Below are 23,684 nucleotides of genomic sequence, written 5' to 3' on the forward strand. Positions count from 1 at the left end.
AAAGAAATACAACCAAATTCTTGCCAGTGGTATAAGATTAATAACATAATACAAGGGAGTGTGGCCAGTTCTCAAAGTGAAACCTGGCCTCTCCCAAGATCAGAGCGAGAGTGGCCTCTTGCAGAACTACAGGCTGCAGGCCCCAGGCTGAAAGGATCGGGGAAAGGGTAGGAGGTGACGAGAATTCAACAGGTTGGCCAAACAAGGGGAGCCCACTGTAGGACCCAGAGGAGAGCAGGAGAGAAAATATCCCAGCAGATCCCAGAGGTTCGTCACGATTTGGGTGGCCGTTTCAAATTGTCAGGAGGGTTTTGAATATTGCCTGAGAATCGGTGTTTTCCAAGAATCACTGCGAGATGAAAAGTAGCTATTTATAGGGATGTAGGCAGGCTTCTTCAAACAATGTCCTGAGAACATTTGGTTTCACGAATCAAATCAAAAGAGCAGTTGGCATCAACACACATTAGTGTGGTTTGCCATTGCATAATTCTTTAATTATTTTAGGTTGGTGAGAATATCATTTCCAAATCAATCTACTTTCTCTTGTTTATTGTCACATTACACATCCAAGGACTTTCACTCTCTGTGTGTTTCAAGTGCAGTTCAGAACTTCACCCCCAAGGCGACTGATTTACCTGCCAACAGTTGGTTAAACAATGTTTATTGTGTTGTTGATAGGACCTAGGTAAGACACAACACCAGGAAGAACAAGAAATGTTTGGCACAGGTATACAGACCTCCACCCCCAGTATCGCTACCTTGATATTTGCTTGTGAACCATTGAGAACTTTCCCCCCAACACCCATGCTACCGATCCTGGCATCTCTCCGTCAGTGGCTCCCTTTTGTCCGTTGCGAGAATAGAAGCATCTGAGAACGATCCAGACACCGTTTCTTTATCTTTTTTTTTTAAACCGTATGTTTGATGTTATAAACTTTACCATTTAAACAAAATCTCTGGTTTTGAAAATTGCGTATATGTCATCTGTGGCTTCAAGAATCTAAACGTCAGAAGCAACATCCCAGTTCCAAGCTGCTTAAAATCAGCCACTTGCTTTTCAAGTGCGTGCCATGTCTCGCACGGTTCTCCAAAACGTAGGTCTGTTTGCTGGGCTGAAGGTAGATCTGCTGAATGTGCAGGTGCCTTCGGATGTACAGATTCCTGGGGAGGGCCATCGTGTTCTTTATTCTTTTGTTTTCTGAGTAATGGATGGCGACCAGAATTTCTCTCTAACAGTCAGGGAAGGAGGGGGGGGGGGCGGGAAGAGAGGAAGGAGAAGGAGGAGGAGGAGGAAGGAGGAGAAGGAGGGAGGAGGGGGTGCTCTAAGGAGTCCTCCCTCCCACACCCACAGCGCTAGAGAACTGAGGATGGGGTGTGCAAAAGAACACAGACAGTATCAGCTCTTCCCAGGAGTGAAGCCTGCTTTGCAGGTGCTGTGACGCTTACCCTCCACACACCGTGGCTCAGGGGATCGTCTCAATCTTTGCTTATACACTGTGGAATCAGCTGTTGGAGGTGCCTTCGCACCTTCTCAGGGCTCCTTCCGCATGTCTGTCGCCATGTCATACCTGGTGTGACACAAGAGCTTGTGCCCCCAATCCTGCCCTGAGCTCTAGCTGCCCCTGCATCATTGTTTGACATCTGGTGTCATGGAGTGGCTGGGCCGGGCTGGCTTGCCGTCTTCCTAAAGAGCCCTGCGGACCCTGTGACGTGGAAGCCAGGGCTCCTGCCTGCCAGCCTGGCTGTGGGCTCAGGATATTCTGCCGTCTGTTCTGCTGGGGGGATGACACTGGGTCAGGCGTCACCAGTGAGCCTTCTCTGTCTCCTTTGAACTTTCCACCAGCCCACGTGGATGGCCCTGGAGGCTTAGAAATAAGCTCCTTGCAGATGTTTCCATCTGTTGTCTTGTAGCCACTCATACCAGAACATCAGCTCATAGAGAGCATGCCTCCTAAATCAGCGAGACACTTACTGTGGTAAACGGCTCCCTTTCGTCAGTTGCCGTAATAGAAGCATCTGAGAAATCTGCTCTTAGTAGGCACGGGGACAAGGAAGTGGGGACAAGTGGGGACAAGGAAGATGCAGCCAGCTCCCAAGTATCCAGGGGCCGCTTCTCCAGTTTGTGAGCTGCCCAGCGTTACAGTTCTGGGTCTCCTTCTGCTACCATGTTGAGGCTGAATGTAGCCAATAAAGGACATACGGACCTATTTATTTTGCTCTTGGGAAAAAAGGAAAAAAATAAAGTCTCATCAGAAGTTTGGAGGAATTGGGGCCGAAACCTACAAGCAGATTTGGGGATTGTCTGTGGTTGGTATTTCTTACCGTCGTAACCAGAAACATTCAACAATAGTTTGTATGCGTTCCTAGTCCTGCTTAGGAAAGCACGCAAGGCCTGGAATAGCAAGTGTGAGAACAGGGACAGAATAAGCTGAGACCCCTGGGCTAGAGGACCCTCGGGTTAGAAGCGAGGAGTTGAGATTAAGGAGCGTTTTTGCTGTTTGACAGGGGAGAGGCTGAACTGTCTGTATTGACAGGAGACCCACCCCAAACCTTAGAGAATGAGCTGAGAGCGGGCCTGGGCCAGGCCCCCCAGGGGCCAGATTTCAGGTCTTCACTGCCCTGGATTGTGAGCTCTGTGAAGGCATTAGGAAGAGGCTTCCTGTTCGTGCCCCGCGGCACCCAGGGAGGCCCTGTGCTGGGCCCAGAGAGGCTTCCCTGAGTTAATTTTAGGTGGAGTCACACCCCAGGCTCCCGTGAAGTGTACCTGTCCCCGACTCAGTCTCAGCTGAGCTGTAGTACTTAACACAGCACTGACATGAGAGAGCTACCTATTCCTATTTGTTGATTGACTGATTGAATTTGACTGATAATCTCCAGTTACACACACACACACACACACATACACGCACGCACAAATGCTCTCACTTTTTTCTGGTTAAGAAAGCCAACACCCAAAATAGGTCCTCTGTCTCTACTCAGTTTTTAGAATGACAGAAAGTTCATCCTGAGGCGCAAAGAGAAAAAGAAAAGAAAAATCTAAGAAATGTTTTATGTCTTCAGCTTTTGAGTTGTCAGGCTTGTGTCTCTCCTTTGTCATTTCACAGCTCCTGAGGTCCTGGCCCAGAAACCGTACAGCAAAGCTGTGGACTGCTGGTCCATCGGGGTGATTGCCTATATCTTGTGAGTATTGCTTGCTACCTTGGCTTCTTTTTTCTTTCTTTCTTTTTTATTGTCACGAAATACACATAACACAGGATTTACCATTTTAACCCTTTTTAAATGCACAGGTCAGTGGCGTCCAGTTCATTCACCCTGTCATGCAGTCACCACCACCCATCTCCAGAATGTTTTCATCTTCCCCAAACTGAAACTCTGTCCCCATTAAACTCTGACTCCTGTTGTCCCCTCCCTGTAGTCCCAGATACACTCCATTCTTCCTTCTATCTCTGTGAAGTCGGCCATTCTAGGTTCCTCACGTAAGTGGAATCATATGGCATTTGTGCTTTTGTGACTGGCTTTCTTGTTTATAATGTCCCAGTGTTCATCCATGTGGGAGCAGGTGCCAAATTTCATTCTTTTAAGGCTGACGAACAGTCCGTTATATGCATGTGACACATTTTGTTTATCCATTCATCCCTCAGTGGACACCTGGCGGTTTCTACCTTGTGGCCATTATGCATAATGTTGCTATGAACATGGGTGTTCAGATGTCTGCCTTTGGGTGTCTACCCGGATGTGGGATGGCTGGATCATACGGTAATTCTACGTTTTAACATTTGGAAGAAGCTCCACACTGTTTTCCATAGCAGCGCCCCCACTTTACGTTCCCAACAGCAATGCACAAGGGTTCCAGTCTCACCACATCCTTCCTGACTTTTCATAACAGCCATCCTAATCGGTATGAAGTGCTTTCGTCGTGCGTGTGATTTGCGTTTCTCTTTCTTAAAGTGTATTTCTAATGTTTTTGAGTGCAGTTGACACACAATGTTACATTTGATTCAGGCATACAACATAGTGATTTCATAATTCTATACGTTAGGTTGTGCTCACAACAAGTGTAGCTTACCCTCTGTCACCATACGACGCTATTCCAATACTGTTGGCTCTTTTCCCCATGCTATACCTTTTACTCCTGTGACATATTCATTCCATCACTGGAGGCCTGTACCTCCCACTCCTCTTCACCCATTTTACCCCTCCACCCTCCCTTCTGGCAAACCATCAATCTGTTCTCTGTATTTATAGGTCCAGTTCTGCTTTTTGTTTATTTATTCATTTGTTTTTTTAGATTCCACATACGAGTGAGATCATATAGTATTTGTCTTTCTATTTATTTATTTCACATTGCATAATACCCTCTAAGTCCATCCCTGTTGTTGCAAATGACAACATCCCATCCTTTTTATAGCTGAGTAATATTCCAGTGTGTGTGTATGTGTATGCATGTGTGTGTGCATGTGTGTATCACCTCTTCTTTATCAATGGACACTTGGATTGTTCTCATATCTTGGCTGTTATGAATAATGCCTCAGTGCATTTATCTTATGGCTAATGATGTTGAGCATCTCTTCATGTGCCACCTTGGCTTTCCTGGGGATACAGATGACTATGAAAATATTAGGACATCTTCAAAAGAAATCAAAATGAGAAAAATATGGTGAAAACCAAAATTTAGCCTTTAGATACCTCATTTCTTCTCAGGTGCCTCATCTCCACAACCCAGGAAGGGCTGTCATAGGCATAGGGTTGTTGCAGTTGTTTTCACAGTGATCAGTTTTGGTTATTATTATTATTTTTTGTTTTGCTTCAGTCCACTGTAAAGTTGTTTTTTAATTACAATTTCTTTTGGCAGTGATACTTTCAAACACTTACAATGGAGCACACTGCTAGGCTGGGTTTAGGCCAACTGGTGTCTGTAATTGATAGGAAATGAATTTCTTCCCAAGGAAGGGAAGGCTTTCTAGCAGACAGAGTCTGCTACACACAATGAAAGACCGTGGGGGATTGTGATCAGAGAAAGGTCTGACAGTATGTGGCATCCTCAGGGACTGCTGGAAACATCCCCCCTGTATTGGCATTGTCTCATTATCTGGAAAGCAAGCGGTCTTTCTACAGCATACATTCAACCGGGCAGCTTTTGTAATTTAAAGTGGATTTAGTTGACAGCTCCTGTAGATTCCTGCCATTATCACAGGATTTATCCATTCTGATATCCTTGGCCCGTAGGACTCCCACTTATGGAAATAGGTAAAGGGCAGATTCATCTGAGCTATAAAACTAACATTGCATTTACATAGTGGTTTTACTTTTAAAGCATCTTGACCATCTTCTATAGTAGTTTCATCCTTTTTAGTGTGTGTGTCGGGGGGAGTTACAGACCCTTTTGAGAATCTGGTGGAAGCTCTGGACCCTGTCCCCTAATAAATTCACACACACACACACACACACACCACACTTTAGCATACCTCATTAGGGGGCTTCCTGTGTAGGTAGATATCAGACACAGGCCGTGTGTTATTTACTCTGGCCCCCTAAACTCTCAGCTGAAATTCACATCAGAGGTCATGCCTTGACAAACTTGACATGAAAGATGAGAAGAAATGAATGATGGGCCACTGTTCTTCCTGCAGAGGACCAAAGCTGGCGTCATCTCGAGAAATCTGGGACTAGGCACAAGTGTCCCTTCATCTGGGCTTCTGCTTGTTTGTGCCTTCACACTTCTTCTGAATCTTGACCCAACAGTCTGGTCTACACTAATGTCTATAGATTCCCTTTGTATGTATAATGGTTTCCCTCAAGTCTTGGCATTGGGGTAGGATATCTGCACAGCTAGAAGGAGGTACATACAGCTTTACTGGGATGGGCATTGGTGTCTTAGCTCTGGCTGCTATAACAAAACACTATGGACTGGGTGACTTAATAGGCAGACATTCATTTCTCACAGTTTAGAAGGCTGGGAAGTCCAAGATCTAGGTGCCTGCTGATTCAGTTCCTGGTGAGGACCTTCTTTCTGCCTAGGTTGCCACCTTCCTATTGTGTCCTCACAAGGCAGAAGGGGAATGTTCAAGCTCTCTCGTGTCTCCTGTCTCTTCTCATAAAGGCACTAATCCCATTATGGAGGCCCCATCCTCATGACCTCATCCCAACCTAATTACCTCTCAAAGGCCCAATTTTCAAACACCATCACAGTGGGGGTTAGGGCTTCAACATACGAATTTGAGGGGGATGCTATTCAGTCCATAGTAACTGACTTGGTTGTGTTGTGCTTGATAAAATTCTTATAGCAGAATCTCCTCAAAACATGGACATTTCAGGATAGACATAGTACCTACTTTATAATATCAATGATGTATATATAATAAATATGTATATATCTATATTATATATACACATATATATTACATATACACATATATATTACATCAAACATCTGTGTAACAGTGCAAGGATATAAATATTCTCACAGGTTTTATCTCCCTTCACCTCCCTGCAATCCTACAAGATAGGTGTAGTTATTATTAAACCCACTGAGAGAAGATGAAACTTCAGTTCAAGGACATTAAGTAATATAACTTGGTGTCAGAATTGACATTTGAACCCAAGCCCAGCTCTGACTTCCAGTCCAGCTCTTTCTGCTACGCCACATGCCCTCCACATGCAGACGTGGCCATGTCAGTGAGAGAAGACAGGATGTTTCTTTCCCTGTGACATCCAGCTTGTGTTTATTTCTTTCTTTCTGCAAATGTTTACTGAGTACGTACCATGCACCTGTCACTATGCTAGATCCTGGGAATGAGCGTTAAACAAAACATACACAGTCCCTGGGTTTGTGAAGCTGGCTCTCAGTCTCATGGAAGAGACACGCATTCAGAGAAACCTCATAAATGAACATTTAAACATGTGCAACATGTGCAACACATTTAAAAACGTGCAGAGTGCCTTAAAGGAAGAGCATGAGGTGCCCTAGTAAAGTGGAACAGAGGTTGCCTCGTTTCCACTGGGGTAAATGGCTGAGGAGGACTTCTTTGAAAAAGGGGCCTTAAAACAAAACCTAAATGATGTGTGAGTGTTCAGCAGATAGAGTGAGGAGAAAGTGTTCCAGGCAGAGTGAATAGCATGCACAGAGGAGGCTTTCAGCTGCAAGTAACAGAAAATTCTGGCTTAAGCATTTAAAACAAGAAAACAAGTCATACCTCACATAATAACAAGTGTGGATCTAGGGGAGCCACAAGACTGCCTAGGTCAGAATGTCACTCCCAGACGGTATCCATCTGGGATGGTACTGCTCTTCACCATCCTTACTACATTAATCTTTCCTTGCGACCGCCCCCCCCCCCGCCCCCCACAACCAAACAAGATGGCCACCGCAGCGTCGGGCATCTTGGACAGACACAGCATTGACTGGTGGAAGAAGAGGTGATGTTTATCCCCACGTTCCTGGAAGAGCTAGAATATCTTCCCCAGAAGCCCCTCAGGCAACTTTCCCTCATGTCTGATTGGCCAGAAATGCCTCCCATGCTCGTTTCTAAAGGAGTCCCTGGGAGAGAAGATGGGATTATGGCTGGTTGGCCAAATGAAGCAGGTGACCTCTGCTGGTGAAGAGGAAAGCAGGAAATGGATTTGCAGTAGGTAAAGAACACGTCTGCCATGGCCCAATAGGTAGGAGAACACCAGGAAGGACAGCAAGGGGGCACTCAGGTGGCTCAGTTGGTTAAATGTATGACTTGGGTTAGGTCATGATCTCACGGTTCATGGGATCGAGCCCTGCACCGGGCGCGGTGCTGACAGCCCAAAGCCTGGAGCCTGCTTCGGATTCTGTGTCTCCCTCTCTCTCTGCCTCTTCCCCGCTCGCCCTTTGTCTGTCTGTCTGTCTGTCTGTCTCTCTCTCAAAAATAAATAAATGTTAAAAAAAATTTTTTTTTAAGTCCAACATGGGTAGAGTATGATATCAAGACAGGATATCAGAAAGTTATATGCAAGAGCCTGGGGAAGGAGAGACATGGCAGAAAGTTTAGGTTTAACAAATGTCGTGGTAAGCCAAGGAAGGATTTTGGCCAAAGATATGAACTGATCTGATTTTCACTCAAGTATTATTCCAGCTACTCTGTGAACGGGGGTTAGACAAAGCAGGAGTGGAGGGTGGTGACTGTTGGGAGGCTTTGTCAGGTGAGCAGTGACAGTTGCTTCCACCAGGGAGGCAGTGATGGTGATCGAGTGGCAGGTGTATTTTGGATATGGGGTTAAAGGAGAGAGAGGTTTCAGGTGTAAATCCAAGTTTTGGCATAAGCATTCATGTAGATGGCTAAGAAAAAAGAATAGAGGGTGGTGAAGGAGCAAGTCTAGGGGGATCAGTGAGGTCAAGAATTTCATTTGGGGCATGTTAAACTTGAGATAAACTTTGAGATATCTATGCAATTGTGTATGCACATGTGGAGGTCAGAAGTCTGGGATAGAGATGCTTGGCATATATATCTGGGTATGGTTTGAACGTAGTATATCCAAAGCCTTATAATTACAATATACAATACAATACTTGCCTGGGTTAAAATATAATATTAAGTAAAGCAGTACTATATTTCTTTATTTCTACTTTAAGTATAAATTGATAAGCTCAAACTTGGTGGTCAGCTGGTCACCACTAGTTTGGCTCCAGGGATTAGTCTCCGGTTGATTTATCAGCTGTGTCATATTTCAAAATGGCAGCTAGGGTGCCTGTTTTCCTTGGTGCCTTCCAGAGCTCTGAGAGTCTCAAGCAGAGAATAAATGGAGACTGTGAGCCTCTCTCTTATACCTTCCAAGATGTTCAGATCTTTATGGCTGATAGGCCACATTCTAGATAAAATTTTTCTACATAATATGGCTATGCTTGGAGAACCACTCACTTCAAATTTATCATTATTAGTGCCAACAACTAGCATTTCTTGAGTACCTTCTCTATTCCAGGCACTGTGTTAGGTGCTAAAGATGCCAAGATGACAAAAGCATGTTGCCTCCCATGAGAATATTAACAGTGTATATGGTGGGACAAGAAGATTCATCAAGTAGATTAAGTGACATGCGGAGGGGCTTGTGTGCAGCTGTAGGAATTCCTGGGCTGAAGCCACCAATGGGGACAGGGGTGTTCGGGAAGGAGGAGGCACCATGCCAGGTATGTCTAGGAGGCTGGATAAGACTACCATTTCAGAGAGGGGAGAGGGATGCTTGCAGGCACAGGATCAAGGTTGCCTGAGGCACATTCGAGCGCTGATGAAAATACTCAGTAAAAGGCCCCTGGCCTTGGTTGGGGTTCCTGGTGCAAGGCTGGCTCCAGGTTGAACTAGGGTTAGCAGTTAGAACTCATGGATCTCAGTCTCAGACTCTTGCTACTTCCTGCTGACCGGCTGGAGGGTTAGGGTGGGTCTGCCGTAGGTGAGGAGGGCCCCTACCCATGTTGGGACTTTTGACCTTCTTACTGCACCCCGACTCCCTGCTTTCATCTTTTGTCTGGAGACCAGTGAGCAAGGCTGTTGAGCGGGTCGTGACGCACAGGCAGCACACAGGGGAAGGCAGCTGTCCCGCGGGGGTCTGTGCTGAACCCCTGTTCTTCATATCACCTGTAATGGAAAAAAGGTTAGCCTCTGCAGTTTTTTGAAGTGCAGCGTTATTTTCATTTGCTAAACCTGTCACACTGAGAAATCAGATCACAGCAAAAGCGGCTGTGACCGGCCATGTACCAAACGTCCCCTCTGCATGCAGACATTCTGTATTTTGTCAGTGCAGATACTTGATGTATTCCTTCTCTTTTGATCTCTGCGCTCATTTCTATGTTATCCATCATGTTGGAAGGAGAAATATTTTTTCCTATGAGGGATACTCGTTTTTAAAAACACATTTAATGGGTCCTTATCAGGAGTCCCTCTAGGGATCTGGACTTAGGAAAAACATCTTTGCCTGCATCACTTAAGCTACTGAGAAGAATGAGGAGAATGTGAGGGACACCCTGGTGGGCATGTCAGTGTCCAGCCTGGAGGTGTGGTCAGCCAAGATCCCGCAAGTTCCAAGGAAATAAATGTGCCCACTGGAGATGAGAATCAGCATTTCATTGACAAGACTGAATTTTGCCATCATGTGCACACTGCCTTTCTTTCTCGAAATTTCAAGGAGATGAGTTAATGATGGCTTGCCTCACTTATGCTCAGGGATACAGCATGCTCTGTACTATGGAGAAACACAGTGGATGTGTGTCAGTCTAAGAATCGAGCAAGGCCTTACGGAGTTTGGGCATGAGAGCGTTTGGGAAGGCCAGAGGGTTAGGGTGGGTCTGCTGTGGGTGGGGAGGGCCCCTACCCTTGTTGTGGCCTTTGACCTCTCTGCCTAGCAGAAACTCCAGGCAAAATACTTACAGTAATCCCCTTACTTTTTGACTGGCCTCCTACATGGTTCAGTCTTTAAAACGAGGTCACATAAATATCTATCGGCCAGCTGGTACTCAGTGTAATTGGCTTTGTAAAGAGTGGTGATAAGAGTGCCTAATCTGTATGGTAGGTCCATTTTTGGAGACAAAGAATGTTCCTTGTCAAGGTAGTCATCATCATTTTAAACCATTGACAGATGCGGCTTTGTGGATACACATGTCCCAGGGAGAGAGCCCCGGAACCCAAGCTCCAGTAGGAGAGAATGTGGTGTAATTACTCAGCCCCAGGGAAAGAGCCAAGCATGGGGCATTATGATGGTGGTTACTACCATTAGTATGAAAAGTGTTAGCACTAATAAGAATAATTAACTGGCATTGCCAGCAGGCAGCAATCATCTTGTTATATTCATAAACTTTGTGGGAGGGGACACATTGCCTTGTTTAGGCTGCCTTGGGCCCATGGGCTGCACTTTGGCTTTCGACATTCAGGAACTAAATTAATCTATTTATTCATCTTGCTCAGACAATCCCAGTGAATTGGTTCACACTAGCCAGACTCAAAAGAGATTAAAAAAAAAAAAAAAAAAAAAAACCTGAAGTGTCAGTTTACTAAATCATGAGATCCGTGCCCTGCAGGGTAATTGGATACACATGTCATCAAACTAGCATGTTCTCCCCACAAGAGGAAATGTTCCATGAGAAAGCAGATTAAAAGCAGAAGTTGCCTTTACAAACAAGGAATCAGAGCCTAAAGCTGGATGGCCTTACATGTTTTCCCAAAGCCTAGAGTCCTCTCCAGGGTTCTTCTCTATATCCAAGGGTATTTCTGTCCCTCTGTGACACAGCTGTCCCTGGTGGCTGGTCAGAGTGGCCACAGCCTGGCCAGGGCTTACGCCTCCCTCTCCTCCCTCCTGCCCTAAAGATCAGCCTCCAGCCTTCTCTATCTTTTATCATTCAGGCATTATTATCGGTGTTTGAGCAGGCTTTGGTTGTCATAATTCTCAGGCTTACTGACTTTATTTCACTGACTGCATTTCACTATGGTGCTTTCCAAGGATTTCCAGAAAGGTGCTTCATCTCCCCTCCATAGTCTACACTGAGTGGATTCTATATGTGGCTAAATGCCTTTTGGTTATCTTTAGTCTCAGACACAAGTACTGCTTGACCATATTCCTGCTTTGTTGTGGGCCTGTGACCCTCTCGCTGCTGCTTCTGGGGAAAGACTTTATTGGTTGTCTGTTGATGGTTGGTTCACTTCTCAACCCTTAGGAAATAGTCAAACAAATATTGTCTGGTTTCAGAAAGTGGGTGGAGGGGTATGCACGGAGGTGATGGAGGAAATTTTACAAGCAGCGCAATCGGGTCAAGAAATTCTGCACTTTAGTTGGGGGAGGGGGAGCAACTTCCTGCCAGTCATTTCAGGGAAGGTGGAATCCACTAATGTCTTTGTCTCGCAAAGGCCCTGGGGTAGAAAGGACACCTCAGGGAGAAGCTCGTAGGGAATGTCTCACCTATATCACCTTTACACTCAATGGCAGGGCTTCAGGCCAGATGGAAAAACATTTGACTTCCTCTGCTCTCTTCTGTTCACATCAGCATCATCAGTATCCTCTCCTGAAAACTGTCATTTAACGCTTCAGGATATTTCTCCTGGAGAACAGAAGGCAGAGGATTGACATGCATTCACTTAACTAACATTTATTGAGCTGAATATGTGTCAGGCAATACGACAGGGTTGCAGAGGTGGATTCATTAGCAACTCGGACTTGGGGGTGCTCACTGTCTGCTGGAGGGGACAGACAGTAAACAGATCAGTTAAAATCCAGTCTTGGTGGCTGTCACCGAAATGAGAGGCAAGAGCTCCCAGGGCAGAGCTGTAAACCCTGTCCTGGCCTTGAGGAAGTCTCCACAAGATGATGGTGATCTGGCTTTGGACAGACTGTCTTCAAATATTGGCAGGGCCATCATGCAGGGAGATTGATGGTGTATCCTTCACGACCAATTATCTGAAGGTAACGATGTGCTTACTGTGTTTGAGAGAAGATGTACTATTCAGTCTGAAACATAATTTTTGAAATAGAACTTGAAAGATGTGATCCAGCTTTGACCTTCTGATGTCTAAAACTTGATGATGGGGAAAATATAATCTTTGAATTATCAGGATTTTTTCCAAGTTTATTTATTTTGAGAGAAAGAAAGAGAGTGAGTGTACAAGTGGGGGAGGGGCAGAGAGAGAGAGAGGGAGAGAGAGAATCCCAAGCAGGCTCTACACTGTCAGCATGGAGCCCGGTGGGGGGCTCAAACTCAGGAACCATGAGATCATGACCTGAGCCAAAACCACAAGCTGGATGTTTAACCGAGTGAGCCACCCAGGCGCCCCTGAATCAGGATTTTTAACTCACCTATCACCATACTGAGCAAATGGAAGACTCAAAAGAGGCCCTTATTATGTTTTACCATGTTTACCATCTGGAACGTAGCACAGCAGCCCAGAGGCAGGAAGGAGGCGGCACACAGCTAGCGTAAAGCTACAGAAAGTGCATGGGGGGTGTAGAAGCAAGTCATGAGTTTGGACCACTTACTCTGAGCTGGGTTTGTGACCAGGAGGTGCAGATGATGGAAGTGAGAAGGGGAGAGTCCCTGATTTCCACGAGCAAGTGAGGAAACGCTCGTGGAGGTGGTAAGGGGACCCACGGAAGGACACGCCAAAGCCCGTGATTCTGCACCGAACACTGCACTATGCGTTGGCGAGACAGCACCCAGGGACCGTCTTCAGCCCTCTAATCCCCTTGCTGTGCTCCGAGGGCTTGCCGGCTAGGCATTCTCAGCAGCGCTTCGTACGCGAGTAAGCAGAGGCCAGGGGACAAGTGGACAGCCCATGGTGTGGCTGTACCGACACACTTCCCAGGTGCAGCAGCTGGTCTGCTTTTCACCTGCAGAATCGTAACTGCGTGCCCATCAGAACGGGAGAGAGAAAAAGAAGGAAACAAGCCGAGAGGGAGGAAGCAAGAGCCCTGCAACCAAAAAAAAAAAAAAAGTGAAGATGCAAAAGTCGAATTGGAAATCCGCCCGGGTTCAGAATCATCAGTTAGCGCTGGTGTTAATCACCTCCAGACTGGATGTCTGCACCCCTCAGAGCTTCGGGATGAAATCCATTACTCGTGAGAACTAATTTTAGCTGCTGGAAGTTTCGCTGGGTTTTTCCTAACACAACAGTCCTGGCTGTTTGAAGCTCTCCCTGCTCATCTTCCTCCCCGCCTGCCCTCCCTTCCGTGGTCAGCACGAGCGGAGTGCAAAGTGGCTTTGTCTGGGCTTCCTTTGGCTGTGTTTCACCTGCAGCAGGGGGCTCAGTGCCTCTGTGTCCGTCCCCCAGACAGCCTCAAGGTGCTGTCCATGTGGCTAACGCAAGAATCAAAAAGTGATACACTTGGAAGCGGCACTGTGGATCACGATCCAACAGCTGTGGATGCTGCATTGTGTGGTCCGCTCCTTTACAAGCTCTTTTACTCCAAATGGAGTATGCTACTCTCTTCTCACGCTTGGACAAGTGCTGAATCTCCTTCCCCCTGACCCTTCCCGGCGGTTCCCAATCTTCAGCCCCAGTTGTATATAAACTGTCCAAGAAATGTGTTTCCTTTCTCCCCTAGATCTTTCCCTGATCTGCTTACACATTCTCAGCTTTCAAGGCCTTATCCAAATCTCCGGGGATGACATGGGACACTTGTCTGTTACATTTTCATCAACAGTGTTTTGCTGAAGTCAGCCTGCACATGGTTTTAATACGTGAAACCATTCCTGCTTTCTCCAGCCTGATCTCTTCCAAGTTTGTGAGGAGAAAGTTCTGGAGTGTGCATGGTCAAACATATGGTCGCTGAAATCATTGGATTACATCTCTGTAATGATTCAGGTCTCATTGGTCATTCTGTTTTGTAAATCCGCATGATACGCTGAAACCTGTTTTGTTCACTAAGTGGGCCTTGCAGCTAAGTACAAGAGGTTTATCAGCTTAAAAAGCTTTGCTTTATTTTATGAAAGTTATATTACCCAGAGTAAGATGAATAAAACTCAGATTCCTTAGCACCGGACCCAGACATTCATAAATACACACCAAGTGCCAAGACAAAAAGGCAAACGGGGGCTTACCAGAGTTATTGCATATCAGACAGACCCTGGTTTCCAATGGAGGATACCCAGATTTGATTGGTTTTGTGAATGTTTTCCAGAGACTCTTTGGGCCTGGGTTGACCTTATGTGGCTTACCTAGTTTGCAATAATATACATAGGGGTTTGTTGTTTTCGCCATTTCCATGCCTAACTCCATCAAAATATTCTTCTTCACAAATAATGCCTTTGCGTAAATGTTCTCTGGAAATCTTGAGCTCTTCCTGGAATTGAGGGCTCCCGGGCTAAATGCTTGGAAATAGTGGGATACAAAGAGCAGAGTGAAAACCTGATCTCTGGTACACTCTACCCTTATCTTCACCACACAGGGCACGAAGTTATGACCAGAATTCGATCATGGCTCTTCCTCCTTTTCTGTAGCAAGCTTTATAGTTTAGGTCAGGAGGGATGGGCCTTCGTGGATGATTCTGAGACTTTGCACAAAGTTTAAAGGTATGTTGCTTCATTTTCACGTTGAGGCCACTGGACTGAGTCCCTCGGGCCGCGTCTGCTCCTCTGCCCCCAGCCCTCCTCCCCCCGCCCCATTGTTCTTCCTGGTGGTGAGCAGCGATCCACGTCAGTGCTTCAGCTGAAGAAGCCTGAAAGGGATTACAGAGCATTGGTGGGATGGAAAAGACAAGACAGGATAAAGGAGAGGGAGCCTACATTTAGTGATCACTGTGTGACAGCACTTTCCGGTGGTATACCTGTTACCTTCATGTCTCTGCATCCATCTGTCTATCCATCTTTGTGTGTGTTTGTATATAATGCATATTATTATATAGTATGTGCTATACATGTCATATCTCTCTATAAGGTGGGTGTTATTATTCTCATTTCACAGAAGAAACTGAGCCTCAGAGAGGATATGTCATTTTCCCAAGGTCACTCGACCAGTACTTGTTGGAGCCAAGATTGGATTTTGTGTCCTTTTTTTTTTTAACGTGTTTTTTTTTTAATTTATTTTTGAGAGAGAGAGACAGACCGAGTGCAAGAAGGGGAGGGATGGAGAGAGAGGGAGACACAGAATCAGAAGCAGGCTCCAGGCTCTGAGCTGTCAGCACAGAGCCTGACACAGGGCCGGAACCCACAAACCACGAGATCATGACCTGAGCTGAAGTCGGACACTTAACCGACTGAGCCACCCAGGTGCCCCTGAAATCTGTGTCTTTGTTTCTCTAAATCCCAGGCTGAGGAAACTACACCATGAAACCTCTCTGAAAACAAAGCAAATGGTGGTTGGCTCTCAGAGGACAATACCAACCTTTCCTTGCAAAGTCACTTCTCCATTCTCCTTCAGAGCCCTTTTATCCAGTTAAACTAAACACCAAATTCTGGGTTGCTATTTTCTGGTGACAATTCGATTGTCAGTATGGACTGTTGCACCCCAAATGCTTTTTGCATAAAATATTGAAAATAAGTTTTGGCACTTAAGCACATTTCAAGTGCTTAGAAAATTCACTTATGTATGTTATTTGATTTCCCACCTGCTCTGGGTCAGTGAGGGATGCCTGGACTCTTTCCCAGTCCTGCCGGGCTCCATGATGTCTTGACAGAAGGGTTTCTAAACTTTACTTCCTTTCTAGGCTCCATGTGGGAGCAAAGCACTCAACGAGGCTACTGGACATGATCATATTGGAATCCGGTTCAGTATAGACTCAGGTTCATTTTTCTCCAATCCCTGTCTCCCATGGACAGGCCATAATAGTCCCAGCTGTTCCCCTCCTTCTGTCTTTCCAGAAAGCAGGCTGGGTAGAAGGGTAGGTGTTGATTTTCTGAGCGCAAGGACTCGGAGCTGTTCTTTATCTCTTTGGCAGGTCATATAGCCTTGTTTCTGGCTCTGTTTCATCATGTACAAAAACACAGCACCCTGACTTCAGAGACAGGTTTAGGAAGAGGATGTGTGTGGCATTTCCTCGTCTTTGCCTTGATCTATCCAGCTGCAGGGCTCCTCTTAAAGGTTAAGATGACTTGGCTCTGGAATTGGATGAGTAAAGTTAAAATTCTGTTCTGCCCCTTAGGTGTGAGAAAGTTGCCTAATCTCACATGCATTTCCTCACCTGGAAATGGAAGATGAACACGCTTACGTCCTAAGTACACATGGCTCATAAATGAGACAGAACGTGTAAATTGCATAGCCTAGTGTCTGATACACAGTAAATACTCAACACATAGTGGCCATTGATTTTAAGTTTACAGGACACACACAACGAAGTCCCTCTTTTATAGAAGAGTCAGGGCCCTACTTGTCTCACTCACATATGGCCGGACTCTGAACTCTGAGGAACAGGAACAGGGCTGGTCTTCACGACCATGTGATCAGCGTTTGGCTCAAACATTGGTGCTCCATAAATCTCCGTAGACTTGGACTGAAGTTGCTTTTGTTTCTCCAAACAAGAGCCCTGGGCAGATAGATGCCCGGGCCTGCCACTTGCTGTGGTTGAGACCACCTCTCCCACTGGGGCCCACTTTCCCAGGCTCCTAACTGAGGCGCTAGGCCAGGCGATGACTGCTGGACCCCCGAATAAAATTTGATTCTGTGCCAATCCCCCTACTATGTAAAGTCCTTCTCCAGGCATACCTTTCAGCTTCTGGTTTGAGGATTCATACTGGGAATAAGCAGGGGGTATAGTCTATGGGTTACGTCCTCTTATGGGCATTTCCTGGTTGGAGGGCAGACAGACCTGGGAGACATTACATGGAGGAAACCTTCAGGGCACAGGATAAATGTGAGCTAAATGGTTGTTGATGATTAGCTGTGCTTATTCCAGTCTGCTTTGAAGATGCTACTGGGCATTAGGAGGTTTCACTGTAAAAATGACTGAAAAATTGTGACACATGAGAAAGTTTAGTTGAATTATTTTCTCCGGAAACTATTCATCCATTTCAGGATGATCAACACTACTTTGTAAGTCAACTGGAGTGTGTGCCACTGTGCACACAAACATGCACAAGCATTTTTCATGTAAATATTTCCCACTTATCAAAGAATAAGCAGCCAACAAATATGTATTGATTGTTACTGAATGCTAATGAAACATACAAAGGAAATACAATATATGACAAAGTCTTCTCTCCTCTAAGAACTCACAATCAAGGTGGTAAGACACATGCAATAGCCACGAAGAGATCCTTTCGAAATTCTTTGAGAGGACCCAAGAAAGAGACGGGATTGAAGTAGAGTAGGAAGAATGGCGAGTGTTCAGAGAGGGGTTGAGTGCATGGGGTGGTAGTCCCAGAAACATCGGGAGGTGTTTATGGGCTCATTCATCTGGCAGATTTTTGTGGAACACATACTGGGCTGGGTACTGGGATCACAAAAGTGAATGAGGCACTGTCACCTCCCTCAGGGAGCTCAGAGTCTAACGGAGGAGATGGTGGGACACAGATATCAACCCATACGTGCACCATGATGACTGTATCTTAGAGGCTGGGGAGCTCAGAGGAAGGGTTCTGCCTGGCCAGGGTGGGGGTCAGGAGAGATATCATGGAATAAGGCCATACACACAGAGCTCTGGGAGAAAGGAGGAGCCACAACAGTGCACACAGGAAGAAGAGCATTCCTGGCGCAGGGAACAGTGTATGACAAGGAATACTTGCAAACCTTCCCATTATCTTTCCTGTCTATTTTTATACATCCTGTTTCTTTTTAAAATTTCCTGTTTATTTGGAAGCTTAGTGTTGAGTGTCTCTTTCCCCCATCCCCCAAATAGAATGTAAACATCATGAGAGTAGGACTCACCGTCTCCTTGTACACTATATCCCCAGGCCTAGGACACGGCCGATGCCCAGTCAGTATTTGGGGACAGTCAGAGGAGGACCTGATGGGTGGTTTTTTATCCACTGTCCTCAGTGGGGGACCCGAGTGGGGTACTCAGGGAAGGCAGCCCCGCCTACTGAGCTGGTCCTTCCCTCCCAGCATCTCTGCTTCTCTCTCCACGTCCACACCGTCAGCCTCCCTCTTGCTAGCCTCTTAGTCTTCATCCCAAACGGAGGTGAGACCCGGGGTGCACTGGTGTCGGGCTGCCTCCCGGGCCTGCTCCCCTCCCTTGCACTCTTTGCCACCGTCACGGTCCACACAGCAGCTCCAGGCATCCTGTTGCAGGGCTGGGCATCATGCTGGCCTGCATGGGCCACGGTCCCAGACTCCAGACCCCCCAATCCTATCTCTCAACTCCTTTTGGAATCTACCTGACCAAAGTGGAATCAGTGATCAGTGGAATCCCCCACTGATCGAACTCCACTGCCCGCGCCCTCCTGCTTTTCCTTTGCCTAAATACCAACTTGTCTTCCTGCCTCAAATCTGCCCCACTCCAGCTGCAAAGCCACTTGCCCTTGTGGCTCCTGTGGCTGGGCCTTTTGGGGGGACTTCCCATAGCCTACCTGCCTTAGTGGGGGAGCCCAGCAGCATGGGGTCTGGCCACTGTGCATTCTGCCAACTTCATCTCCCACTGCCCATGGGCTTCCATTTCACACTGCAGCAGCAGCAAACTGCTCCGAGGCTTTGGAACACACGATTCTTTTCTGTCCCCACGTCTTTATTCCCGGTTAGCCACCCCCACCAGTAGCCCCTGTGTCTCCTGTAAAACTCCTGCTCATCCTCTGAGATAAAGCATAGACATCTGCTGTTTCTGCCTCCCCAGAAGAGTTTGGAGATGATGTCCGTGTTCTTATGTATCATCCTATCTCCAGTATCAAACCCAGGACCTGATATGCAGTAGGTCCAAAATCAGTATTTGATGAATGCATGAGTTCTCGGTATACGTAAGACGCTAAGTGAGTATGTGTATGTTGGCTGATTAAAACTTACAGTGAATTACGATAACGTCCACATGGAAGTACTTTGTGGAAGTCGCTGCCTGATGATAGCCACCCTGACAGGTGTGAGGTGATATCTCATTGTGGTTTTGATTTGCATTTCCCTGATGATTAGAAATGGTGAGTACCTGTCAGCCATGTGTGTCTCTTCTTTGGAGGAAAAAACAAAAGAAAAAAACAAAAAACAAGAGAAAGTGTTGGTGGGACTGTGGAGAAAAGGGAACCCTCATGTACTGTTGGTGGGAATGCAAAATGGAGCAGCCACCGTGGAAAACAGTGGAAAAAAATGGAGGTTCCTCAGAAAGTTAGCAATCCCACTTCTGGGTGTATATCCAAAAGAATTGAAATTAGGATCTCAAAGAGGTATTAGCTCTCTCATGTTCACTGCAGCATAATTCACAGGAGTCAAGACATGGCGACAGTGTAAATGTCCATCAATAGATGACTGGATAAAGAAAATGTAGGGGTGCCTGGGTGGCTCAGTTGGTGAAGCGTCTGACTTCGGCCCAGGTCATGATCTCACCATTAATGAGTTCAAGCCCCGCATTGGGCTCTATGCTGACAGCTTGGAGCCTGGAGCCTGCTTCGGATTCTGTGGCTCCCTTGCTCTCTGCCCCCCCCCCCCACTTGCGCTCGCACGCGCGCTCTCTCTCTCTCTCTCTCTCAAAAATAAATAAACATTAAAAAAATTTTTAAAGCAATGTAGAATATGTAGAAATGGAATATTATTCAGCCTTTTGAAAGATGGGAATTCTGCAATATGCGACAACACAGATAAACCTTTAGGACATTACACGAAGTGAAATGAAGTCAGTCACAGCAAGAGAAATACTGCGTGATTCTGCTCACATGAAGTATCTAAAATAGTCAAATTCATAGAATCAAAGAGTGGAATGGTGACTGACAGGGGCTGGAAGGAGGGAGAAATGGGGAAACAATGGATGTAACGTTTTGGTTACATAAAATGAGTAAACTCGGGAGATCTGTGCGACATCGTGCCTGTAGCCAACAGTACTTGACTCTACACTTACAGCTTGTTAAAAGAGTAGATCTCATGTTAAGTTTTCTTTTAAGCTTCAAGAAGTGACCTTTTTCAAAGTCACTGCCTTATGTTAAACGTGGCTGATCCTTTCTCTTTTTTCAGTAGAAATTGTATATATTTAAGGTATGAAACACGATGATTTACTATATGTAGTGAAATGATTGCTAGTCAAGCTAGTTAACATATATTCTGACATGTTACCATGTTTTCTTGTGATGAGAGTACCTGAGATCTACTCTCTTAACCAATGTCCAGTATTCAGTGCTGTGTTAACTATTGCTTTCACACTGTACCTTAATCTCTAACTTACTTGCCCTACAGATCTGTGATTTTGACCTTTGACCACCATCTCCCCATTTCCGTCACCACTCCCCCCTGACCCCTGGCAGCCACCATTCTGTGCTTCTGCGTATTTGACTTTTTTAGATTCCCTGTATAGGTGGGGTCATGCAGGTTTTTAAAATTTCTGTGCCTGGCTTATTTCACTTAGCATCATGTCCTCCAATTTCATTCATGTTGTTGCAAATGACAGGATCACCTTATTTTTTGGCTTGAAAATATATCATTTTATACATATGCCACAATGTCTTTATCCATTATCTGTCAGTGGGCACTGGGGTCATTTCCATGTCTTGACTCTTGTGAGTAACGCTGCAGTGAACATGAGAACGTATATCACTCTTCAAGGTACTGACTTCATTTCCTTTGGGAATATATCCAGGAGACATGTTGCTAGATAATATGGTTGTCCCATTTTTAATTTTTGGAGGAACCTCCATACTGTTTCCCCCCAATATGTTGAGGTGAATTTTGGAAATAAAATTACACAAAAGGGTAAAGAGGTAGCAACTGATTATTGCATGGGAATCCTTTTAAGCAAGCACCCATTTGCAGAGGGACACAGATACATGGCCAAGGGCAGACAATCAAGAGGACCATATATGTAACATGATTACCCCATTAAACCCACAGGGCCTCTTAGCAGGAGCTCTCAAGCTATTACAGGATTTCGGTTTCCAAGAAAAATTGTGCACTGCCGAATCAGCCATGGTTGGGCATCGCCGATTTTCACATTCGTTTATGCTAAAAGCCTTCTCCTTCATGGAAAATCTTCTCCCCGATGAGCTGTGTCCACGCCCAACAGGGGCATTTTAGGTCAACCAAACCACATTGCATTCTCTCTACAAAGACAGTCCAGGTTGCTCCCAACACCGGGCCTTGCACACCGAGTTCTTCTGGAATGATGCAGAGCATACTGCCTCCTGCAGGGGAAGGTAAAGGAGACAGGAGTCAGGGTAGGTGGGATCTTCGAGGACTCTCTGGGCTGGGGGCGTGGGGGGCTGTCCTACATCTTAGATCCTTATCTCTGTTTCAAAGCCCAACCAGGGGGCTCAACAGCCAACGGTGCAGCCTCTTCTTCCAGAGCACATTTGTTCATCCAAGCATTTACTCGGCATCTGCTATGAGTGGACTCGGGGCTGGCCACTGGGAATCCAAAGACAAGAGTGAGACCTAAGACATGGTCCTACCTTCAGGACAGGTCAGGGCAGTGTGCAGTGTAGGAAGTGTCACTGGGGGTGTTGCCCACTGTCACTGGGGCACAGAGCAGAGCACCTACCCCACCTGGCAGAAAGGGGCTAGGTCTTCCTAGTAATAGCTCCACTGGTCTTCAAGGGTGTACCAGAGGCAAGTGAAGGGGGAGGGTAGCCCAGGTAAAGTACATGCCTTTACCTTGGTCCAGAAATAAAAAGTTCCCAGTGGGGAGCCAACTCTGAACACCTTAGCACACAAGACCCAGAGCATAGGAAAGGGGGTTGGAAAGGTAGGGTCCAATCACTGGGTTCTACTTGCAGATGAAGGGGCAGGTGGGCAAACTAAATGACCTACAGAGAGGATTCAAAGTCAAGGCTGCAGCATACGGTTCAATTCTCAGTTCTCTTCCCTTGAGTGAAAAAGCAAAATATTTAAGAACACAAAGCTGGAATCAGATGGATAGGCCTCGAGTCCTGACTTTGCTGCATATTAGTTTCTTTGCCTTTAAAATGACAATTGTGCAAGGGACTGTGACCCCAGGCTTCTTAGCGACTGAGACATAAACACCCCTAGATCCAAGGTGGCGAAGGGAGATGGGGAACAGTTTCCAGAATCCGAGGCGGAGTGCCTGGTAGAGTCTGCTCCCTGAGAGGTAGCAGTGGCCCTCAGTCAGCAGGTGTAGCCAGCCTGAGTGTTGGATGAGAGCAACCAGGCCAACACATATCCCATCCCTGACTCCCCCCTTCCTTCACCATCTCCCCTGGAGGCCCCATTGGCCACCTCCTATCAGATGTCAGAGTTCACCCCTCGTTCAAGTATCCATACAGGTCAGCCTCCCAGGGCACAAAGCAGAGTGGAAAGTGGCTCTAAAGGGTGAACAGAGGTGTTGGGGACCCACACCTCCTGGGGGAGTTGAAGTTTGAATGAGATCATACAGCAAAGCTCTTAGAGGCATTTTTTTACCTAAAACAAGTGCTCAGTCAAGACTAAAGTAGAATCTAGCAGTACATTTGCATGAAGGTGCCACAGGTAGACAAGACGGCATAGTAAGAAAGACTGAAGATATAAGGGTTCCCCTTGGATGACCGTCCTGAGGCTGGGATGGAGCCCCGGGCTCATCGATTTCCTCCATCCCAGCCTCAGGACGGTGTGTTGCCTATAATTGTGTGTTGCCTATAATTGGGCATGACCATCAGTCATTGGGTTGGTAAGTTTAGATGTCATTCCCATTTTTTTTTCTTTTTTCAGTTTATTTATTTTTTTATTTTGAGAGAGAGAGGGGGAGAGAGAGGGGGCATGAGTGAGCAGGAAAGGGCCAGAAAGAGAGGGAGGGAGAGAGAAAATCCCAAGCAGTCTCTGTGCTGTCAGTGTAGAACCCAATGTGGGGCTCGATCCCAGGAGCCATGAGATCATGACCTGAGCTGAAACCAAGAGTTGGACTCTTAATGGACTGAACCACGCAGGCGCCCCAGATGTTCATTCTGAACCACAGACTTTTAGGTCTAGAACATTGGGAATGGCTTTATTGTCTTTGACTATGCATGGTGAGATAACTTGTACATTATTTAAATGGTATGATATATAAAATAAGAACACAAAGATTCCACTTGCCAGTAGGTCTAGACTGCAGAAGTCAGTGTTTATAGATAAACCACTCAGAGTTGTTTGTTCTCCTATTTGGACCCTCCACACAAACCTACTAATGAAATAGCCTGGCCAGGGAGCTCTGTGAAATTT

The 23,684-nt window shown here is 46.2% G+C and overlaps 1 protein-coding gene across 7 annotated transcripts in view; it reads left to right on the forward strand.

Annotated features, from left to right (window-relative positions):
• CAMK1D (calcium/calmodulin dependent protein kinase ID) overlaps positions 1 to 23,684 on the forward strand; it is a 503,116-nt gene that overhangs the window by 460,282 nt on the left and 19,150 nt on the right. For all 7 annotated transcript variants that reach the window (XM_053225283.1, XM_027073424.2, XM_027073425.2 and 4 more), the window contains one exon: positions 3,105 to 3,180. In XM_053225283.1, coding sequence (XP_053081258.1) covers positions 3,105 to 3,180 — 76 coding nt within the window. The remainder of the gene's footprint in view (positions 1 to 3,104; positions 3,181 to 23,684) is intronic.

The sequence above is a fragment of the Acinonyx jubatus genome, chromosome B4 (assembly GCF_027475565.1).
Source record: "Acinonyx jubatus isolate Ajub_Pintada_27869175 chromosome B4, VMU_Ajub_asm_v1.0, whole genome shotgun sequence".
NCBI classification, from domain to species: domain Eukaryota; kingdom Metazoa; phylum Chordata; class Mammalia; order Carnivora; family Felidae; genus Acinonyx; species Acinonyx jubatus.